This window comes from Eptesicus fuscus, chromosome 7, assembly GCF_027574615.1.
Source record: "Eptesicus fuscus isolate TK198812 chromosome 7, DD_ASM_mEF_20220401, whole genome shotgun sequence".
Lineage (NCBI taxonomy): Eukaryota > Metazoa > Chordata > Mammalia > Chiroptera > Vespertilionidae > Eptesicus > Eptesicus fuscus.
This window is the reverse complement of record NC_072479.1, coordinates 648,839-668,577: the sequence shown is the minus strand read 5'-3', so window position 1 is coordinate 668,577 and position 19,739 is coordinate 648,839. Positions and strand designations below refer to the sequence as shown.

Here is a 19,739-nt window from a genome sequence, read left to right as displayed (position 1 = left end):
GATGGGAGTAGGCAGTACATGCTCCCCAGGCTGGGTGTACAAGGTGGGCCAGGCTGCCGGTATGTCCCAGACTGAAGAGGCCAACGGGCCCACTCTCCTGTCACCCAGGCTCTGGTGGGCTGCACTCCATTTAGTGTCATCTGATAACTCCTGCTCATTGAGTCCTGGGGAGCATGTACCTCTGATCCTACGTTGGAGGTGGGTGAAGAGCTTAATCTTAAATCAAGTGGACATGCTGGTGGAGAGGGTCTGTCCTCTGCCTGGGCAAAAAGCTTGGGAAAGAAGATGATTTTTCTGCCTGACATTTTCCAGGCAAGATATATACATGCACACCTCATTTTATTGTGCTTTGCTTTATTGTGCCTCACAGGTGTAGCATGTATTTTTTTGTTTAAATATATTTTTATTGATTTCATAGAGGAAAGGAGATGGAGAGATAGAAACATCAATAATGAGAGAGAGCCTGTGGCTCAATGGTTGAGTGTTGACCTATGAACCAGGAGGTCAGGTTCGATTCCCAGTCAGAGCACATGCCTAGATTGTGGGCTTGATCCCCAGTGTGGGGTGTGCAGGAGACAACAAATCAATGATTCTCTCTTGTTATTTATGTTTCTATCTCTCTCTCCCTCTCTGAAATAAATAAAAAATTTTTAAAAAGATTAGAGAGAATCATGTGCCCTGACCGGGAATCAAACCATGACCTCCTGGTTCTTAGGTCAAGGCTCAACCACTGTGCCACATGGGCTGGTCCAGGTGTAGCATATTTTACAAATTGAAAGCAAGACCAGCAAAAAGATTACAACTTGCTTTATTGTGATACTGGCTTTATTACTTATTACAGTGATCTGGAACCAAACCTGCAATATCTCCAAGGTCTGCATGTATAATGTTATGGGAAGGAGAATCTTACTACCCAGCAGTGGACCTCTTCCAACCCAAACAAACCAACAAAGGAGATAGTGAGTGGGAGAGGAGGAGTGGAGGGAACAGAGCTCCCACTCCCCTACTCCAGGAACATGCCCTGCTGGGGACCAACTGGGTGGTCCTATCACTGGCCTGGATGGGCAGGTGGTCCTGGTGCTGGGGCCCCAAGGAGGGAAGGCCCCTTTCAGCTCTCAATTTAAGGGCACATCCCAGCACCGCTGAGGGTGTGAATTTGCTTATTGAGAGGACAAATTATCCTCTTCCACACAGAAGAAAAAAATAATACTGACTTTATTTTGATTGTTGGCCACATGAGTGGGAACAGCTGAAGTGTAACTGGTATGCACCCCACCACACACAACTGAAGAAGGTACTTTCTATTTGGTTCCCTTTTTGCTTTGCTCCAATGACTCAAAATCATGAAGAATCGGCAGTGCTTTTCACATACACAGGCATAAACTTATTTATATGTAACTACTGCCAAGTCAGCACAAAGGGGCATTCCCCTCTACCAGAAAAGTTGTCCTTTCTCAATGCTTCTAAGTATCTTCCCATAGAACTTGGCAGGTCCCTGGGGCTGCTTTCACATCTGTCAGGAACAGGGGCTGAGGCCTTTCTGAGGTGGCTCTTTTGGAGAAACACCTGGGACCACCAATCCTCAGGAGCTGAGGCTCTGGGCTCCTTCTCCAGGCAGCAGATGAAGCAGCAGGGAAAAGACAGGCATCTCCTTGAACTGAGAGCTCATCTGTCTCCAGGAAGGCATCATGTGTCCATGCAGACCCAGTACTTCCCAGCCTCAGGCACACACCCAGCAGCAGCCCATCTGAACGTTCTGGGGATTGTTAGAGTGGGAATTTTTGAGCATGCTTCCTCCTAGTCGACTTGGCCATAAATCCCAGCTGTAACTAACAAAATAGCCTTACAGGATAAATTATTGTCAGTTTTCTTGAGAACAGGATGCCAGTAAGCCTTATAAGATAGATCACTGTCAACTTTCCTGATAATGGGATGCAGTTACTTACTCCACCAGGCACCAGGACCCTGTAAATAACATGCTGACATTTCTTAAGAAAAACTACTTTGTTTTAAATTGTTTTAAACAGGATGTAGTGAATGTGTTTAAAAATGGTCGTTCACAAAGGGTCAGGGCTGTTCTCTGGACTCTGTGTGAGGAGAAAGGTGAGCAGTCAGCCGGCCGGCATTAAAGGCTCCCTAAATTTTAATTTGGTCTGGACTCCAGTGGTCGTTCACAGCAGGAATATTGCCTGTCTATAGCGGTCTGTTTCTAGTAAGTTAAGTTCCTGAAACAGATCATCCCAGCATTTAAAATAATTAAAAATAAATGCACAACTCTGATGGCTCACCAGATCTGAGATGATTTTGGGCAGCTGGCAGCCAGCCCCTAGAGCTCCTTCCCCTTAGCCCTCCTCAGGTTTCTTACCCTTCCTCAAGGTGAACGTTAGTTACCTTCATGAAAGATGTCTGTGCCCTGGTTCAAGAATCTGAAACCCTTAATGAACTGACCTCCCCCGATCCTACGGGCTGTTACCAGGTGAGACAGGGAGGGAGGTGTTGACCAATTATGTGCCTAAGGCTATGTCTGAAGTTGGGAAGAGGCAGGGACAAGTTTCATGTCTCACACCCCTACTGTCCTCTCACATGTGGATAGACACCAGCAACCTTGCCCTCATTTCTGTGTGAGTCACTTCTACTCCCACACTGGGCACCATGTGGGCCTCTTCTCCTGGGCCTGGGGGATGGGCCATCTGCCTACCCTGGAGAACAGTCAATACACTGTAGCCTTCTAGGCCCAGGCTATTGAAGGTGGCAGGAAATTCCTCAACTTGGATCTTGCCTAGCTCTGGGGCCTGGGCCACCACCACAGTTGCCCCATTTGGGGCCAAAGGCTGCTGTCCAGCCTACTTTAGAACTAGAAAGAAGCACACTCTGGCTCAGAAAGACCATGCTGGGTGTGAAAAGGAGTGTATGTGTGCATATGTATGCATCACAGGACTCTGTCTCCCCTTCCTTGTCTGTCGTGGCTTCTCAGGCAGAGGCAGCCAGCACACGTGGCCCACCCACAGAAGCTGAGACTCCAACTTTCTCATTTAAGCCCCAGCTGCATCAAGATCTTAGGGCAAGGGACACAAGGAATGAGGCTGTCACAAAATGCTACCTAGTAAAGTTCAGCAGCAATAGGCTATCTGGGAGTGTCACTGGAGGGCCTGTGACCCCAGGCATCTGGTTTACCAGGCTTCTTAATTAGGTGTGTTTTTGGTGGGACATAACCCACCTAAGAGGATGGTTTCTTACCCTCCTCACTGAAAATGGCTGACCTTCTGAGCAGTTAAGAGAAAGGAGGGGTCTCCTTAAGTGAACCAGTACGGCCAGCTCATAAAGTGAAATAAAGTAGCACATTTATCATTTTCCACTCTGATTTCTAAGAAGGGACCATGAGGATTCAGGGATCAGAAGGGATTTAGAAGCCATCAGATATGGTGGTTTCTTGGACAGAAAGGAGCAGTGCTTCTAACAGGCTATTCCCGGGGAATCGAACAGCCTTCCTTTCTGGTTGCCTGCCTAAAGCCACAATCACCATGGCCTGCCACCAGGGGTTACTGGGAACTGCTGCGAACTCCTGCCTGCTTCCAGCTCCAATCAAAGTGAGCCCCTTTGAGGGACAAAGGTGTTTGGGACCAGCACAGGTGACTTCCAAACTCCTCTTCTCTCCCAGCAGGCATGCACCTCGATCCCTCTTTCTTTGTGGTAATGTAGGGCCACAGTACATTCACTCATGCTGGTTCTCTTGTTTCTTCTGCCTGAGATGTGCACATCTGTGTCAGTGAGGCCCTTTCCTCCTCCTGGAATAGCTGGCAATACAGCCAGAAGGTTGTGGACCCAGCCTCTAAGGCTGAACTCCAGGCTGGGCAAGACTCACCTCTACTCAGCTATTGCCATTGTCTTCTCCCTTGTTACTGTTCCCAAGAGAAGCATCATGAGGGATTAGCTCTGTATTCCTGATGGGTCAACACAAAGGGAGGGGGAAAGTGCTGGAAAAGCAACCCAGGAGGCTTCTTGTAGCAAAGAGAGGAGAGTCAGTCAGGATTATTTTCTTCAGTTTCTCGGGGATTTTTCCATTCTAAAGAAGGGTGATGTCAGCTCTCTCCAAGACCCTGTGCACAGAACTTGGAGACATTCACACATCTGAATGAGGAGGCCTGGAGGCTGCACACCCCACAGCACTGGCTCCCAGGTCAGCTGTGTCAAAGGCCAGCGCCCAGCAAGCCTGGAAGCAGCACTGGCAAGGAAGGCTGCCAGGACCCAGGTTCATCGGACTTGGATAATTTCTAGAACATGCTTCTTTTCAAGAGAAAATACTGGGGTTTGGTTTTAAAAAGCAGCTTCTTACCACATTGGGTTGCTTCATATTTTCGCAAGTGATAACAGTTGATGGTTGAGCCAGGATAATAAAAAAAAGCACACACACTCACGCCAAAAAAGTTGTCTTTAAACAACCTTGCACACATTCCCACATACATTAGACATAAAATGACTTGCATGAATACCACCTACCTGAAAAAGGCAGGTGGTAGACTTGGACATGCATCTGGTGCACTGCCAAGTCCAGTACCATGACTTAAGAAACACACTGTGTATTCCTTTTAAAACTTTTATTGTGCATAAAATGGCCCATTCCCCTTTGTAGCTCAGTTGTTACCACTTTAGGAATTTTTTTCTTTAAATTCTTTCCACTTCCTGCCTGACTGAAAATGTCTTCTTTTGGAAGGGATAAAGAATAATCTATCTTTGCTGGTCAAAAGAAGCTGGAGAATTAACTCCTGAGGGCGAAGGCTCAAATACGCCATCTGAGCAGGGTTAGAACCTCCCATTCCTGTTGGCCAGCCCCACCACAGTGACTGACTCGGGTGGTAGTGCCTGCTGCTGCCCTAGGTGGCGCTGAGCTTGGAGCCCACTGTGTGTGGCCTGGTGTTTGGGGCTCACCCAACCTCAGGTTTTTCAGATGAATATATATCCTGTTCCCCCTGCCATCAAGGGGACTTAACTCTTGAGAAGAAAAACCTGCCTGGGGCTGCATGCATTTCCAGAGTTGGAAAACATTTCATGCAGCATGTCACCAGGTACTGAATAAACTGCAAACCAGTGATTATAAAATGGAAGCTTTGAAAAAAGTACTGTTGGGAGTGCTGTGCAGGGGAACATTTCACAGGCTTGTGGATTTTTAAAGCTTCTCTGCAAAGTCTTCAGTCCCTTTCTAGCAACTGAAGGAAGTAGTGTGCACTTTGGAAGGACGCAGTATTGGCTGGCAGCAAGAGGCAGGCAGTAACATCTCATGCCCCTGCTACATTGAGCCACTTAGAGAGGATCACTATGGCCACATCCCTCCCAGCCACTTCCTAAACTGCTTCCTTGTCCTGGAGTTAGCAGGAGCTACAATGGAGGGAGGCAGCTCTCCTGGGGCATGGTCAGGTATGGTGGCCTTTGAGAGGTGGAGGGTTAGGGAAAAGGCCACAAAGGCGATAAAGGTCCTGACCCAAGTTCAATTTTATTGGAAGTTGGGGTTTAAAGATGGACTCTAGAATACCCTTCTCTCCCCCTTTTAAGAAAAGAGAATTAAAACAGAGACTCTGCCTGCCTCATCTGAAAACAAGAAGTGAAGAAGTCAGAGCTGTGGTGGCCGTCAGCAACCTACTCCTGGGTTTCCACAGGAGGAGATGGCCGCTTCGGGACAAAGTGAAGAAGAAGACAGGTTCTTTGCTCCTTTGTAGTGAGAACGAATGTTCAAGTTGAGGCACAGTGTGGTTTCCCATGGAAGTTCCCAGGCCAGCACGGATGCCCAATCTGTCTGCCCTCGGTGGCCTGAAGAGCTGCCACGCCTCCGTTCTCTCTCCCTGGGCCCCTCCACACAGGAGTGGCTAGAACCCCCTCCCAGGCTGGCCTGGCACTGGCGGGCCCACTCCTGGGCTCACCATGAGCTAATTCTGCGGGTGGACATGTGGTGACCCACCAGGTTTCCTCAGACCGTGGCTGAGCTGAAAGAAATAAGCCGTTTGGCTCATGGAGCTAGTTACATGGTGCTTTATCATCCCTTGCCCGCCACCTGAAGATCCGGGAACTGTGGAGGTCTGGGCTGGAGCTGTTACTAGTTTGGAGAGACCAACCTACACCCCAATACCTAAGACCCCACCTGTGCACGTCTATCCGGTTGGGTTTGAGGCTGGGCTGAGGGGATCCTAATCAGATGGATACAAGGTCCTACCAGGCACTGTCTCAGCCAGCCTAGAAGAGGGCCCACTCCCAACTTCCTGTAATAAATGTGTTACGGGAGGTTAAAAACCCCTGGTACCAACACTGAGAAAAAACGGGTTCTGCAGAGCCAATATTCCCACAGGGAGAGACAAGTGGCATCTGTGCCTGCTGGTCTGGCTTCAAACAGTGCTGACATGTCTCTTTGACAAGTAGGTGGTGGAGACATAAAGTTTGGCGCCAGAGAACAGGGTACCAGGTGGAGGAGGAGGAAGATCCAGAAACAGTATAGGAGGGGACAGAAGAGCTGTGAGTGGGGGGACCCCATGAGGGACTCGCTGCTTTCTGATGTCAGTGGGGTCAGTAACTCTATAAAGAAGGTGCGCTAATAAATAGATGGATGTAGCAAGAATGCAGGCAGGCTGGCATGGCTACCTCTGTCACTTCCACACCAGGTGCCAGGTGATCAGTGTCTTTAGTAAAGATATAAAAATGAATTTTTTTTCAAGTATTAAAAAAATAAGTTAATTGAAAAAAGGAGTCTGAAGTGGCTGAGTGTCTTGCTAGATTGTCAGCTTCATTTCAATGTGCAAATGCAGGAAAAACACCAAGGAGGATCACTTCTGCCCCAACTGAAGTACTGAACAGTGACTGGGGCTTGAAATGTAGAGCCTCACCCATCTCCCAAAGTCAGTATTTTCCAGTGTTAAAATGGTTGTGAATTAAAAGCAAAATGCAGCAATACACAACCCTCAGGCCATAGTCAGAGGGAGGCCCGGGGCATTTGGCCATGTGGAGTCCAGTGTGTGGTGTGGGGCTGGGGAGCAGACTCCTCCTATATCCTCCTTACTTGTATAATGAACTCAGGAGCTGGGGTCCCCTCGGCGTCCAGGTGACGCAGGATAGGCATCACCCTGACCGGCCACGCCCTCTCACTCAGTTCACAGGTGGCTTCCCGGGACGCGCCTGTGTCTTTGGGGCGCTTCAGGGAGCGTGAAGAAGACAGCTGCCCCTCCCTCTCCGTGGGGTGCACTCTGGTGGCTGTGGTTTTGGCAGCGGGGGAGCAGCTCCCTTCTCTCATCACACGTGCCTGCTCAAGGAGGGGCGCTGTCACTGCGCATTCCTGGGGAACTGTCTTTTCCCCACATTAATCCTCTGCACTCCATGGCCTTCACTCCTTGGATCGGGAAGTCAGGGTGAGTCTATTCGAGGAGGCAGAGCCGCCTCAGATACTCCTCTTCACTTGGGATTCCCCACAGCACAGACACTTGATCTGCTTTCTAAGAGGCGCGGACATTGGAGTGCAAACTCCCAGGAGCTGCTGGGCCTTCTCCGAGCTTGGGTCTAGGTGGTGTAGAAGAGCCCAGTTAGGTCAGGCGGGTTCCACAGGCCAGCGAGCAGAGCATGGTGGGAGCTCAGGACCAGTTGAGGCTGAAGCCCTTTGACAGCATGACAGCCTCCAAGTCCTTGTCTTCCTCTTTCTCTCGGAGGCGCTGTTCCTCTAGCAAGGCCACAAGGGCATCTCTCTGCTCCACCACCTCCAGCATCTCATTCAGGATCTTCTTCTCCTCTGACAACTCCTCTTCGGTCTTAAGGTGATCTGGACGGTAGCAAAAGACAGGTCTGTAGGGCCAGGAGGCTACACCCAGCCTACCCATGTACAGCTCAGCCTGTTCCCCTCTTACCTTCCATTGCCATTCGCTCCCGCAGTTCCTGCTGCAGTCGGCTCTGCCGGTCTTCCAGTTCCAGCTCCCGGGCGCTGGGAAAGTAGGAAAGGGGAAGGAGACAAGCAATAGTGACTTGGGGACCATATCTCCTTACCCCCTAAATTAGGAAGGAGCTGTGCTCCTGCCATGATAGGCACTGAGCTCACAGCTGGGTCCACTCACAAGATCATCAGCTCCGACTCATAGCGCACCATGGCATTCTTCTCTTGCACCAGCCTGAACCACTCCTGCATCAGCTTGGGGTCGTCCTTCTTGCCCATGCCTGCAGAGAGAGAGAGTCAGGCACACAAAGGGTCTGCTGTCTACTTGGCCAGCAGGAGTCATCATCACACTGGGGCAAATGTGCAAAGAGAGCAGAGCGAGATGCTGCAGGAACATTCCCCAGCCAGGTTCAGCGTTTGCCTGCTGCCCAGAAGGGGGCGCCATGCCCACCCCCAGGGCCTAATTGAGCCTGTGCTTTGAGTTTGTCCTTCCCAGGCCCGCCCTCACCTCTCAGTAACCTGGTCACTACTCGTTCGGACCTCTCCTGCTCAGTGGTTTTCCTTTGGTATATTTTAAGTGCTTTGCCTTCTTTTCTCTTTTCTTTTCTCTTCTTTTCTTTTCTCCCTTTCCCTTTCCCTTTCCCCTTCCCTTCTCCTCCCTTCCTTCCTTCCTTCCCTTCCTTCCTTCCTTCCTTCCTTCCTTCCTTCCTTCCTTCCTTCCTTCCTCCTTCCATTTAATGTTTACTTGGTACTTGCTATGTACTAGGCCTGCTTTGAAGAAACCAGCCTAATGACGGAGGTAAATGTGAAGTTATACACCACACTTGGTCTCTTTTTAAGTCACACTCACTAACTCAGCTCTTTCTGGGCACTGCCTCCTTGGGGCCTCATCATTTCTTTTATCCTGACCAAACACTCTTCCATTGGATCCTATATGGTATATGAGCTATATCCCAGGAAGGCTAGCACATTTCTCACTGAGGGCAGAGAAACAATAGCAGACCCTAGAGACTAAATGAGGTGGTACACGCACTCAACCCAACCCTAGCAGCAGTGTCTGGGCTGGCACCTGCCTAACTCAGGCTGCCCTGCACCATGGCATTGCTGAGACCTAGACCTCCACCAGGAGTATTCTGACCCCGCTGGGCTTCACTGTAGCAGGAGGATGGACAAAAGAACTTTCCAAGGAATCCAACTACCCAAAGAGGGAAAACGCCTTTTCCTTGGAGCACAAAGAAGCTATAGTGTGGTCCTGCCTGAAGGCAAATGACAAACTATGTCAGTGGTTCTTTAATATTTTTTTATTACAAACCATTTCAAGAATCTCAGGAAAGCTAGGGACTCCCTTCCTAGAAAAAAATACATGCATATACATCCAACAATTTAATTTCATACAGAATTTCTGGGTGTTCACAGGATTCCTGGAATCCATCCATGGGCCCCAGGTGAAGAGGCACTGCACTGGGAAGTCTTTCAAAGTGCTTTCCATTTTATGAGTAACTTGGTTGGATGTTCTATCCCGGTAAAAACTAGACCTAGAAACATATAGAGTACACCCTCAGCTGGGATGACTCATGTATCAAGCTCCTTACTCACTGCTTTCCTACATTCTTCACACCTGACTTTGTTGCACATTGTTCAAAGACAACTCTCTCTCTGCAATGTTGTTTGCTTGACACACACGAGGCCCAAGCCGGTTAGTCTTTCAATGGGGCCACACTCTGGAGAGGCAGAAATGAATCACGTTCTTACAAGCAGGGGTTAATGAATGCACTGTGTGGTGCACATGCAGCTGGGCTCCCAAGGTGAAGTCTTGCCCCTGAGTCCTACTCTGAAGGATGGAAGCTCCCTTCTGACTGTCAAGCCTGCTACTGTGGAGTGCGTGTCGGAGTGTCTGGGGACCAAAGCTCTTCTCACCCAACCCAATAGACTTGGCTCTTTGGCTGTTAAAGCAGCCTACAGCTCAGTTCCATGCATTCCTTTCTGAGTGTCTCTGCACAGTGTGCCCACATGGCCATGGAGGATGGAGCCTGAGGCATGCAAGCTATCCAGTGTGGCAAGCTGTAAATGCACTAGGAAGCCACTTCCTCCTTCCCACCTCCCCAAAATTCCACAGGGAAACCTCCAAACACCACTCATGAGCTTTGGTAGATTGTTCACAGCCAATAAGCAAAAGTATATGGTGGGGTGGGTGAAAGTCAAATGTGAGCACCATGGAGAGCACAGGAAGAGATTAGCAAGGGTTAGTCATGAACACACTCCCCTTCCCCTTCCCACATGCCTTTTCAACAACAATCTTATCACCACAAAAGACTTCAAATCAGACAAACTTAAAAAAAAAATCACACACACTCAGCAAGACACAGGGTAGAGAAGTTTGCTTTCAGTAGTTGTTTGGGAAAAGAACTCAGGGACATTTGTATAGACCAGTCTTTGTAAGGACAGTATTCCTCGACTCCACCAATACAAATCGTTGCCACACAGGCAGGAGGTTCCTCACCTGTGAACCTGGCCCCTCTATCTGCTGGACTTGAGACTGAAAGGTCCAACCACAAATGGCGGTGCAATATCATGGGACTCTCTGCTGCTGCTGAGAGGCCTGCCTCGGAGGCTCTCTGGCTTCACTCCATACCCCGTTTCTCCCCTGAGACAGTCAAAGGGATACTGTACCTTGTAAGAAACTGCCACATACTCATGAAGTTTTGTAACAGGGCTATCAAGTGTCAGAGAGAGAAAGACAGCTGGGTGTGGCTCCCTCTGTAACTAGTGTTACTATGGCCTGAGAGGCAGTGGGGATGAGGTTGGGAGTTACGTTACCTTCCTGGACACAGCAAGGGCAGAAGGAGAGAGGTCTACGCCGTGGAGTCCCGCCACTGGGCTCAACTTCAAAAAGGACCAAACAAAGAAGAGGAGGAGACAGAGAAAGACAAAAAGAAAGAGGAGGAGGAGTTTGGAAGTGAAGAGGGACAGGGAGACAGTGAAATAAAAAATAAGCAGAGGACAAAAAGCATAAAAGTGAGAAAGAAACAAAAGGAGGAAAAGAAAAAAAAATACAAGAAATGGAAAGGCAGAAAAAAGGGAAACAAAGTCTACAAATGAATTAAGTCCCTTTTTCGGCATGGAAACTCGGTAAGAGACCCAGGCCTGGTGGCCATTCTTGAAGTGGGTACGTCGCTAAAAAAAAGGAATGCACATGCACATGCTCCCTTCCCGATGGCGGGGCAGCTCCCAGTAAGGGCTGCTCCATCTTCCTCTAGTCCCCACGGGGAGGGAGGTGACACTGGGTATTACCATACAGTGGCCTTTTGGGTTTTGGGTTCCCTCCTTAAAATTGCCCAAAGCCCCTAGATAGGTCTGCCTACCTCTGTGGAACAGACTGTTATATATGTGGTCAAAACTGCTTCCAGTTTTGTAGGTGATAACCTCAGCCAACTAACCAAACCTGCGCTCATACTCATAGACACGTGAGCCCCAGTCACAACTAAGCTTGTGTGAGTCTAAGGGGTACTGAGGGTTTGTGACCACTGGGCTGCCATGCCCACGGAAAGCAGCTGAGTCTGTGGAGGGCTGCCAGTGCTCTGACATCTGCAGTGCTCTGAATGCGGAGCCAGGATGTGCTGGGGAACATGTCCACACAGAAGCAACTTCCACCAGTCTGTTTCACTGTCCCCCACAGGCCAGGGACAGCAAACCACCCCTCTGCTTCCATCCCTTCCGTCTGCTCAGAGGGATCCAATGCCACAGGTGGGGAAAGGCTGTCACACTTTGGACTGTAAGACCAAAAGGGGTGCTGACAGGACATGCCCACCCACAGGAACACTGCTGAGAAGAGCTGAGAGAAGACAGTGTGCAGAGAAACACCTGTGAGACTTAGAGACCTGATGGTCACTCAAGAAGGAGGAGGAGCTCACAGGGACCATCACAGAACCACATGTCACACTGGAGACAGGGAACACCCTCCCCAGCAGAGACACCTCAAGGACTCTGGGTGTGTGCGTGTGTGCGTGTGTGTGCGTGTGTGCACGCGCGCGTTTGTGCAGGTGAGTGAGTGATTTTACAGTTAGAACAGGAGTAAGAAGTAACTCTGGTTTAGTCACCAGAAGGGTTGAGAGGCTGTTCTGCATTGCAGTCGAATAAATGCAGGCGCCTCATTTTCTTTTTCCTTTAAGCCTCTCACAGTGATCTCCATATTGCTTTGTGCTATGCAGTGAATCTGGTGTCTGGTAAAACTTCAAAACTAAAGGCAGGCCCTGACCCGTTTGGCTCAGTGGATAGAGTGGCAGCCTGCGGACTGAAGGGTCCCAGGTTCGATTCCGGTCAAGGGCATGCATGTACCTTGATTGGGGGCTCAATCCCCAGAAGGGGGTGTGCAGGAGGCAGCTGCTCTATGTTTCTTCTCTCTCATCAATGTTTCTAACTCTCTATCCCTCTCCCTTCTTCTCTGTGAAAAATCAATAAAATATATTAAAAAAACAAAAACAAAACTAAAGCCAGACACTGTGTGTGCATATGTGTGTGAAATGTGCATATGTGTGTGAAATACAGCGTCCTAACAGATATGACTGTGACCAGCTGATGTGCTGGGGAAGGAAGAAGTATTCCTTCTATAACTAGTCTATGTTCAACCTTCTTTGTTACAAAAATGTAGAGTCTGTGTTGGTGCTCAACATACCTGGATAAATCCCATGAAATACAACATCACTTTGCGGGACAGATGTTACTCCAAACAGTCTGTGGTGCAGAGTGGACAGTGTCCATATACATTTGCAAGGCACAGTGAAATGATACATAACCAAAACACACCTAAAATAAGGAAGTATGTACCTGCACATATACTTAAAAATGTGTTTCAATTTTCTGGTAATCACAAAATAAAGCTTTCAGCTTCTTTTATGTAGACTACATCCTCATACACCTTTTCCAATACAGACAACAATATGCAGTAACAGAATATTCAGAACAGAAATTAGGAAAGGGGGTATCAGGTAAAACAAGTGTTTAAAAAGAAGAAAGCATCCTATATAATAAAGAGCTAATATGCTAATTAGATCAAACAGCAGAATGAACAGTGGATGAAGCAGGGGCGTGGGGGGAGGCAGCTGGGGCTGCGAGGGCCGAGTCCTTTGCACAAATTTCATGCATCGGGCCTCTAGTCCTACCTAATAAAAGAGTAATATGCAAATTGACCATACCTTTGCTACACCCACAAGCCACGCCCACCAGCTAATCAGAGGCGAGTATGCAAATAAACCCAACCAAGATGGCTACAGCCACAGAGAGCAGGAGGGAGGCTTGGGTTTCCCAGGCAAAGGAGGAAGCCAAACTTTCCGCCGGCCCTTGCAAGCCTAAGCCTCCATTCAAGGCTATAAAGTTTCAATTATAGAAGGTAAACAAATCCAAACAGAAATGGCGGCAGCCACGGAGCTGGAGAGAGCAGGCTAGGGTTGCACCGGGCAACGGAGGAAGCCAAGCTTTCCACCTGCCCTGGCTGGCCTAGGCCTCCACTCCAGGCTACAAAGTTTCGATTATAGAAGGTGAATTAACACCAACAGAAATGGCTGCCGCCACACCACGGAGCGAGCAGAAGGCTTGGCTCTGCTCCAGGCTACAAAGTTTCAATTGTAGAAGGAAAATAAATTCCAGATACCAGGGCCTCTGCTTGGGTCGCCAGGGGGCGTGGCTGGCCTGCAAACCACCATAGGCCCCTCGCTCAGTTCGCCCCACACCCAAGGGAACCCCCACCCTGATCCGGGACACCCTTCAGGGCAAACCAGCTGGCCCCCACCCCTGCACCAGGCCTCTATCCTATCTAATAAAAGAGTAATATGCAGATTGACCATCACTCCAACACACAATATGGCTGCCCCCATGTGGTCAAAGATCCTGCCCCCATGTGGACACAAGATGGTCACCACAAGATGGCCAGCAAGAGAGTGCAGTTGGAAGGCACCCGGCCTGCAAGGGAGGGCAGTTGAGAGGGACCAGGCCTGCAAGGGAGGGCAGTTGGAGGCGATCAACCCTGCAGGAGAGGGCAGTTAGGGGTGACCAGGCCATCAGAGGAGGGAAGTTGGGGGCAAACAGGCTGGCAGGGGAGCAGTTAGGCATCAATCAGGCTGGCAGCGGAGTGGTTAGGGGCTGATCAGGCTGGCAGGCAGAAGCGGTTAGGGGCAATCAGGAAGGCAGGCAGACAAGCAGTTGGGAGCCAGCAGTCCTGGATTGTGAGAGGGATGTCCGACTGCCTGTTTAGGCCCAATCCCACTAGGATCGGGCCTAAACGGGCAGTCGAACATCCCTCGAGGGGTCCCAGATTGGAGAGAGTGCAGGCTGGTCTGAGGGACAACCCCCCTCCGTGCACGAGTTTCATGCACCAGGCCTCTAGTTCTATAATAAGGGGCAGAGGGCAGGATGTGAAATGGCCAGAAGGGAGCTGGGTAAACTCACACTGTGTGGTTATGACTTTCTTCTTTAGACTTTTCTGCATGCTCTGAAATTTCCGTAATGTATACTATTTTAATAAACAGAAAACATAACCAATAGATATTGTTCTAAAAAGAAGAAATTGAGGAGGGAAAACTGACTGGAAACATCAGTCAAATAAAGGGCATCCTCCCAGATCTGGCTCTCAGGTGAGTGTACATAGGAAGCAAAGGATTTGGTTTTGAGTGCCATTTGTTTGCCTTTTTTGGACATGTGAGAAATAGAGGATTTGATCCACTAGTTCTAAAGAAAAAGATGTAGTTAAGCTCATGGCAAACTTTTTAAAAACAGGGTTCTGTCTCTTTGCAACAGCTACCATATTTATAACCTCACAAACCACCTCTGCATCCTCTAGGCTCATCATCACTTCTGAGAAACCCTGGGACTTGGTTCTGGTTGGAAGCCTTTTATCAGCAGCTCCACACTCTCATCCTCATTGCTCTGCATGTCCTCAACACTCTGCAAGCTTACATGCTCCATCTTTTACCTTGGCAGCAAACTAATATTTTTTTCATCTGACACAGAAATTCCTTTGGAAATGTGACCACCATCAGCAACTGTTTAGCACCCATTCACTTTAACCACTGGGGGCAGGTGACAGGTGAATTTAAGAGCAGCAGAATATTGTCATATAGTAAGGTATGTTTCATCATATTCCAGTGATGCATGCAATAAGCAAGGATAGTACTTTATCACTTCAAAACACTCTCACATGTGTTATTTCATTGATCCATACATTGGTGGCCACCTGAATGACTATTAGTATCTCTATTTTGAAGTGGATGATCTGAGGATCAAAGAAGTTAAATGTAGCACAGTCTGACTAAAATCTGGATTTTCCTTTCCCATGCTGAACTAAGTTTTCCCTCTTTAAAGGGGCAACAAAGGCTCTAGGTCAGTGGTTCTCAACCTTCCTAATGCCGCGACCCTTTAATACAGTCCCTCATGTTGTGGTGACCCCCAACCACAAAATTATTTGCGTTGCTACTTCATAACTGTAATTTTGCTACTGTTAATGAATCATAATGTAAATATCTTGTGTTTTCCGATGGTCTTAGGTGACCCTGCTAGCAGTTCTCAACCTGTGGGTCGCAGAATTAGAAAGGTTGAGAACCACTGCTCTAGGTAAATCTAACAATAGGTAGCTACTGGAAACTGAGTCATACACAGATCCTATTCATAATGCCAGGTCTGGAAAAGAGTAGTACTGTCACCCTTTCCTCCAGTTGTAGAGGCCAAGAGAGGATAAGTGACCTGGGTGGGATACAGTGAAGCTCGGACCTGACTCAAGATCTTGCCTTTCTAAGTTAGGGGTGCTCTCCACACTACCACTTTGCCTCTGACCCACTAGACACCTCACTCCAGGACCTGCCTCTTATGTGGCCCAGGGCTGTGGAGCAGCTGGCAGGTGGGAAAAGCAAACAATCTTATGGCAACTCCCCCTTCTCTACACTTGTCTTTTCTATATTTCCATCTTCCTCTGACTTCCTCATGAAGGCTTTGTCCAAGACACTTCACCTCAAAGCACTGCACCCTCCCGTCCTACCCTATCAGTTAACTGAATGAAATGTTAGCCTACCTGAAAAACACCAAACTAACCAACCCAGCCTCAGGACCCTGAGTGTGTATGCTCATCTGTGATGTACGCAAACCTAACATGACTTCAGTCCTTTTGGTTGTCAAAATCCCCTGAGAGTGAGAGGCAAAGAAGGTCTGGCAGTTTTCTCACAAGGAGAGGTGAGGATGGTAGGAAGTGCGGAGGCGCTAAAGGGTTGACTGGGCTCCCACAGACAGCGATGAAGTTCTGGAGGGATATCTCAGCTGTGGGAGGTTCCCACTGAGAACTCTGAGGTCTTAAACCCCAAGCTGGGCTCCCCAGCCCAGAGCACCAGAACTAAGAAAGGTGCCCACATGACATCTGGCTGTGAAAAGTAGCAGGGTTGCTGTCTTAAAGGGCCAACACAAAATTTTGTGTGCCGCCACTCATCGTGGGCTCCGGTAGAGGGAGGGCAGAGTGGACTGGAGCTGAGTGAGCAAGCCAGGATTGGGAGCTCTGGAGTTGGAGCTTGGAGGGCAGCCACCCTGGTTTCCTGTGCTGAGTAATTTCCTCATGCTCGGGGAAAGTTTTTCTCTGGTGGTGGAATTTTGCTATCTAAGCAGTTTTGCCGAAGGGGGAAGGCAGTAGCCCCCCTGTTAGAAAACCTCTTGCTCTACACTGTGGTCAATAGCCTGAGGCTAATCAAGTCTAAGTGTCAACTGAACTGGAGGCAGAGGCAGGTCTCAGGAGGTTTTAAGTCTTTTCCTCATCTAATCCTGGGGCCAGGGCTATGAAAAGCAGACCTTGGTGCACATCTTGGTCCTTTCCAAAGGCATCCTGCCCCAGCTGAGAGAGTCACAAGCTGTGGATTGCAGATAGTGCCAAACAAGGTACTCAGGGCCAGTCACAAAAAGGGTCTGACATTGCCCAGGCTGGTTTGGCTAAGGCTGGTTTGGCTCAGTGGATAGAGGGTTGTCAGCCTGAGGACCAAAGGGTCCCAGGTTTGATTCCAGTCAAGGGCACGTACCTTGGTTGTAGGCTCCTCCTTGGGATGAGGAGGCAACCAATTGAAGTGTTTCTCTCATCAATATTTCTATCTTTCCCTCTCTCTTCCACTCTCTCTAAAAATCAATGGAAAAATATCCTTGAGTGAGGCTAAGAAAAAGTGTCTGGCATTGTCCTGCACTAGAGATTGAGAGTTATCACAGACACAAATCCTAACTGGCAGCGAAAAAGTGGAGACAAAAAAACAAGTCCTAAATGAAAGAACAAGAGAATTCTCCAGAAGAAGAGCTAAATAAAATGGAGATAAGAAATTTATCAGGCATAGAGTTCAGAATAATGATGGCAAAGATGTTCAATAGCATGAGAAAATATACAGTAACTATGAAGAAAGACACAGCACAAATAAAGAACTAAGTGGAAAGAATATACAGAAGATTAGGGGAAGCAGAGGATCGCATCAGTGAATTAAAAGACAGGGCAGAAAAAAAATCACTCAGAGGACCAAAAAGAAAAAGCAATTAAAAAACAGGAGGACAGCTTAAGGGAGCTGTGGGACAACATGAAACATAACAATATTCACATAATAGGTGTGCCAAAAGGTGAAGAAAATGAGCAAGGGATAGAGAACATGTTTGAAGAAATAATGGCAGAAAACTACCCAAACCTGGTGAAGGAAAAAGTTTAGGAGGCACAGAGAGTCCCAAGCAAGAAGAACACAAATAAGTCCATGCACAGACACATCATAATTAAAATGCTGCCTGGCCAGCGTGGCTCAGTGGTTGAGCATTGATCTATGAACCAGGAGGTCATGGTTTGATTCCTGGACAGGGCACATGCCTGGGTTGTGGGCTTGATCCCCTGTGAGGTGTGTGCAGGAGGCAGCTAATCGATGATTCTCTTTCATCATTAATGTTTCTAGCTCTCTCTCCCTCTCCCTACCTCTCTGAAATCAATAAAAATAATTTAAAAATGCCAAAAAATTAAAGACAAAGAGAGACTCTTAAAGGCAGCATGATAAAAGCAAACTGTTACCTACAAAGGAGCTCCCATAAGGCCGACACCTGATTTCTTATCAGAAACTCTACAGGCCAGAGGGAATGGCATGAAATACTCAAGATAATGAAAGCAAAAATCTGAAAACAAGATTACTATACCCAGCAAGGCTAGCATTCAAAATAGAAGGTGAAATAAAGAGATTCTCATACAAAAAAAGAGGCTAAAGGACTTTATCACCACCAAACCAGCACTGCAAGAAATGCTAAAGGGACTGCTGTAATGACAAGTACAGAGAGAAACATAGGCATATAGAATTAAAATTGCAATAAATAAGTACAATAATAATACTGTACTATCAACAATAATCTTTAATATAAGTGGTTTAAATGCTCCAATCAAAAGACATAAAGTAGCTAAATGGATACAAAAAACATGACCCAATTATATGCTGTCCACAAGAGACCCACCTAAGAACAAAACAATCACACAGGATGAAAGTGAAGGGATGGAAAAAAGTTTTTCCATGAAAATAGAAATAAAAAAAAAACTGGAGTAGCAATAATCATATCTGGCAAAATAGACTCAAAATGAAGGCCATCACAAGAGACAACAAAGGTCACAACATAATACTAAAGGGAATGATCCAACAAGAGGATATAACCGTGGTAAGCATATATGTACCCAATATAGGAGCACCTAAATATATAAAAAACACTTCCAGGGTACTTTAAGGGAGAGATCGAAAACAATACAGCTATAGTAGGGGACTTTAACACCATACTGACTTCACTGGATAGATCTTTGATCTTCCAGACAAAAATTTAACAGGGAAATAGTGACTCTAAAGGACACACCGGATCAGATGGATTTAATTGACAATTATAGAACATTTCACCCCAAAGCTGAAGAATATACATTCTTCTCAACATGGGTCATTCTCAAAGATAGACCACATATTAGGACACAAAACAAGTCTCTACAAGTTCAATAAGATTTCAATCATATCAAGCATCTTCTCAGATCACAGTGGAATGAAATTAGAAATCAACTACAGTAAAAACACTCAAACACATGAAGGCTAAATAGCATGTTATTAAACAATGAATGGGTTATCAAGGAGATCAAGAAAAACATCAAACACTTCCTGGAAACAAATGAAAATGAGCACACAACAACCCCAAATCTATGGGACACAGCAAAACCAGTCCTGAGAGGGAGATTCATAGCACTACAGGCATACCTCAAAAAACAAACAAACAAACAAAAAAGAAAAATTAATAATAAACAATTAACCCTTGAGTTAAAGAATTAGAAAGAGAACAACAAGAAAAGCCCAGAGTAAGTAGTAGGAAGGAAATAATAAAGATTAGAGCAGATTAAATGACATAGAGACTAAAAAAACAATACAAAAGATCATTGAAACCAAGAGCTGGTTCTTTGAAAAGATAAACAAGACTGATGAACTGCTAGCTAGATTCATCAAGAAACAATGAGAGAGGACCCAAGTAAACAAAATCGGGAACGAAAGCAGTGAAGTAACCACTGACACCACAGAAATACAATGGATTGTAAGAAAATATTATGAGCAACTATATGCCAACAAGCTGGACGATGTGGATGAAATGGACAAATTCTTAGAAAAAAACAATATTCCAAAACTGAATCAGAAAGAATCAGAAAACCTGAATAGGCCAATAACAACTGATGAAATTGAAGAAGTAATAAATAAGTAAAAACTCCCAGCAAACAAAAGCCCAGATCCGGATGGCTTCACAGGGGAGTTTTACCAAACATTCAAAAAATAATTAACACCTATTCCAGAAAATC

At 47.2% G+C, this 19,739-nt stretch overlaps 1 protein-coding gene across 3 annotated transcripts in view; it reads right to left on the bottom strand.

Annotated features, from left to right (window-relative positions):
• Nucleotides 1-4,580: 4,580 nt before the first annotated feature.
• The window catches only part of MICAL3 (microtubule associated monooxygenase, calponin and LIM domain containing 3), a 278,633-nt gene continuing 263,474 nt past the window's right edge, over nt 4,581-19,739 (bottom strand). For all 3 annotated transcript variants that reach the window (XM_054718660.1, XM_054718658.1, XM_054718659.1), the window contains 3 exons: nt 8,079-8,178; nt 7,875-7,948; nt 4,581-7,789 (listed from right to left, as the gene is read on the bottom strand). In XM_054718660.1, coding sequence (XP_054574635.1) covers nt 7,605-7,789; nt 7,875-7,948; nt 8,079-8,178 — 359 coding nt within the window. In that variant the 3' untranslated portion in view covers nt 4,581-7,604. The remainder of the gene's footprint in view (nt 7,790-7,874; nt 7,949-8,078; nt 8,179-19,739) is intronic.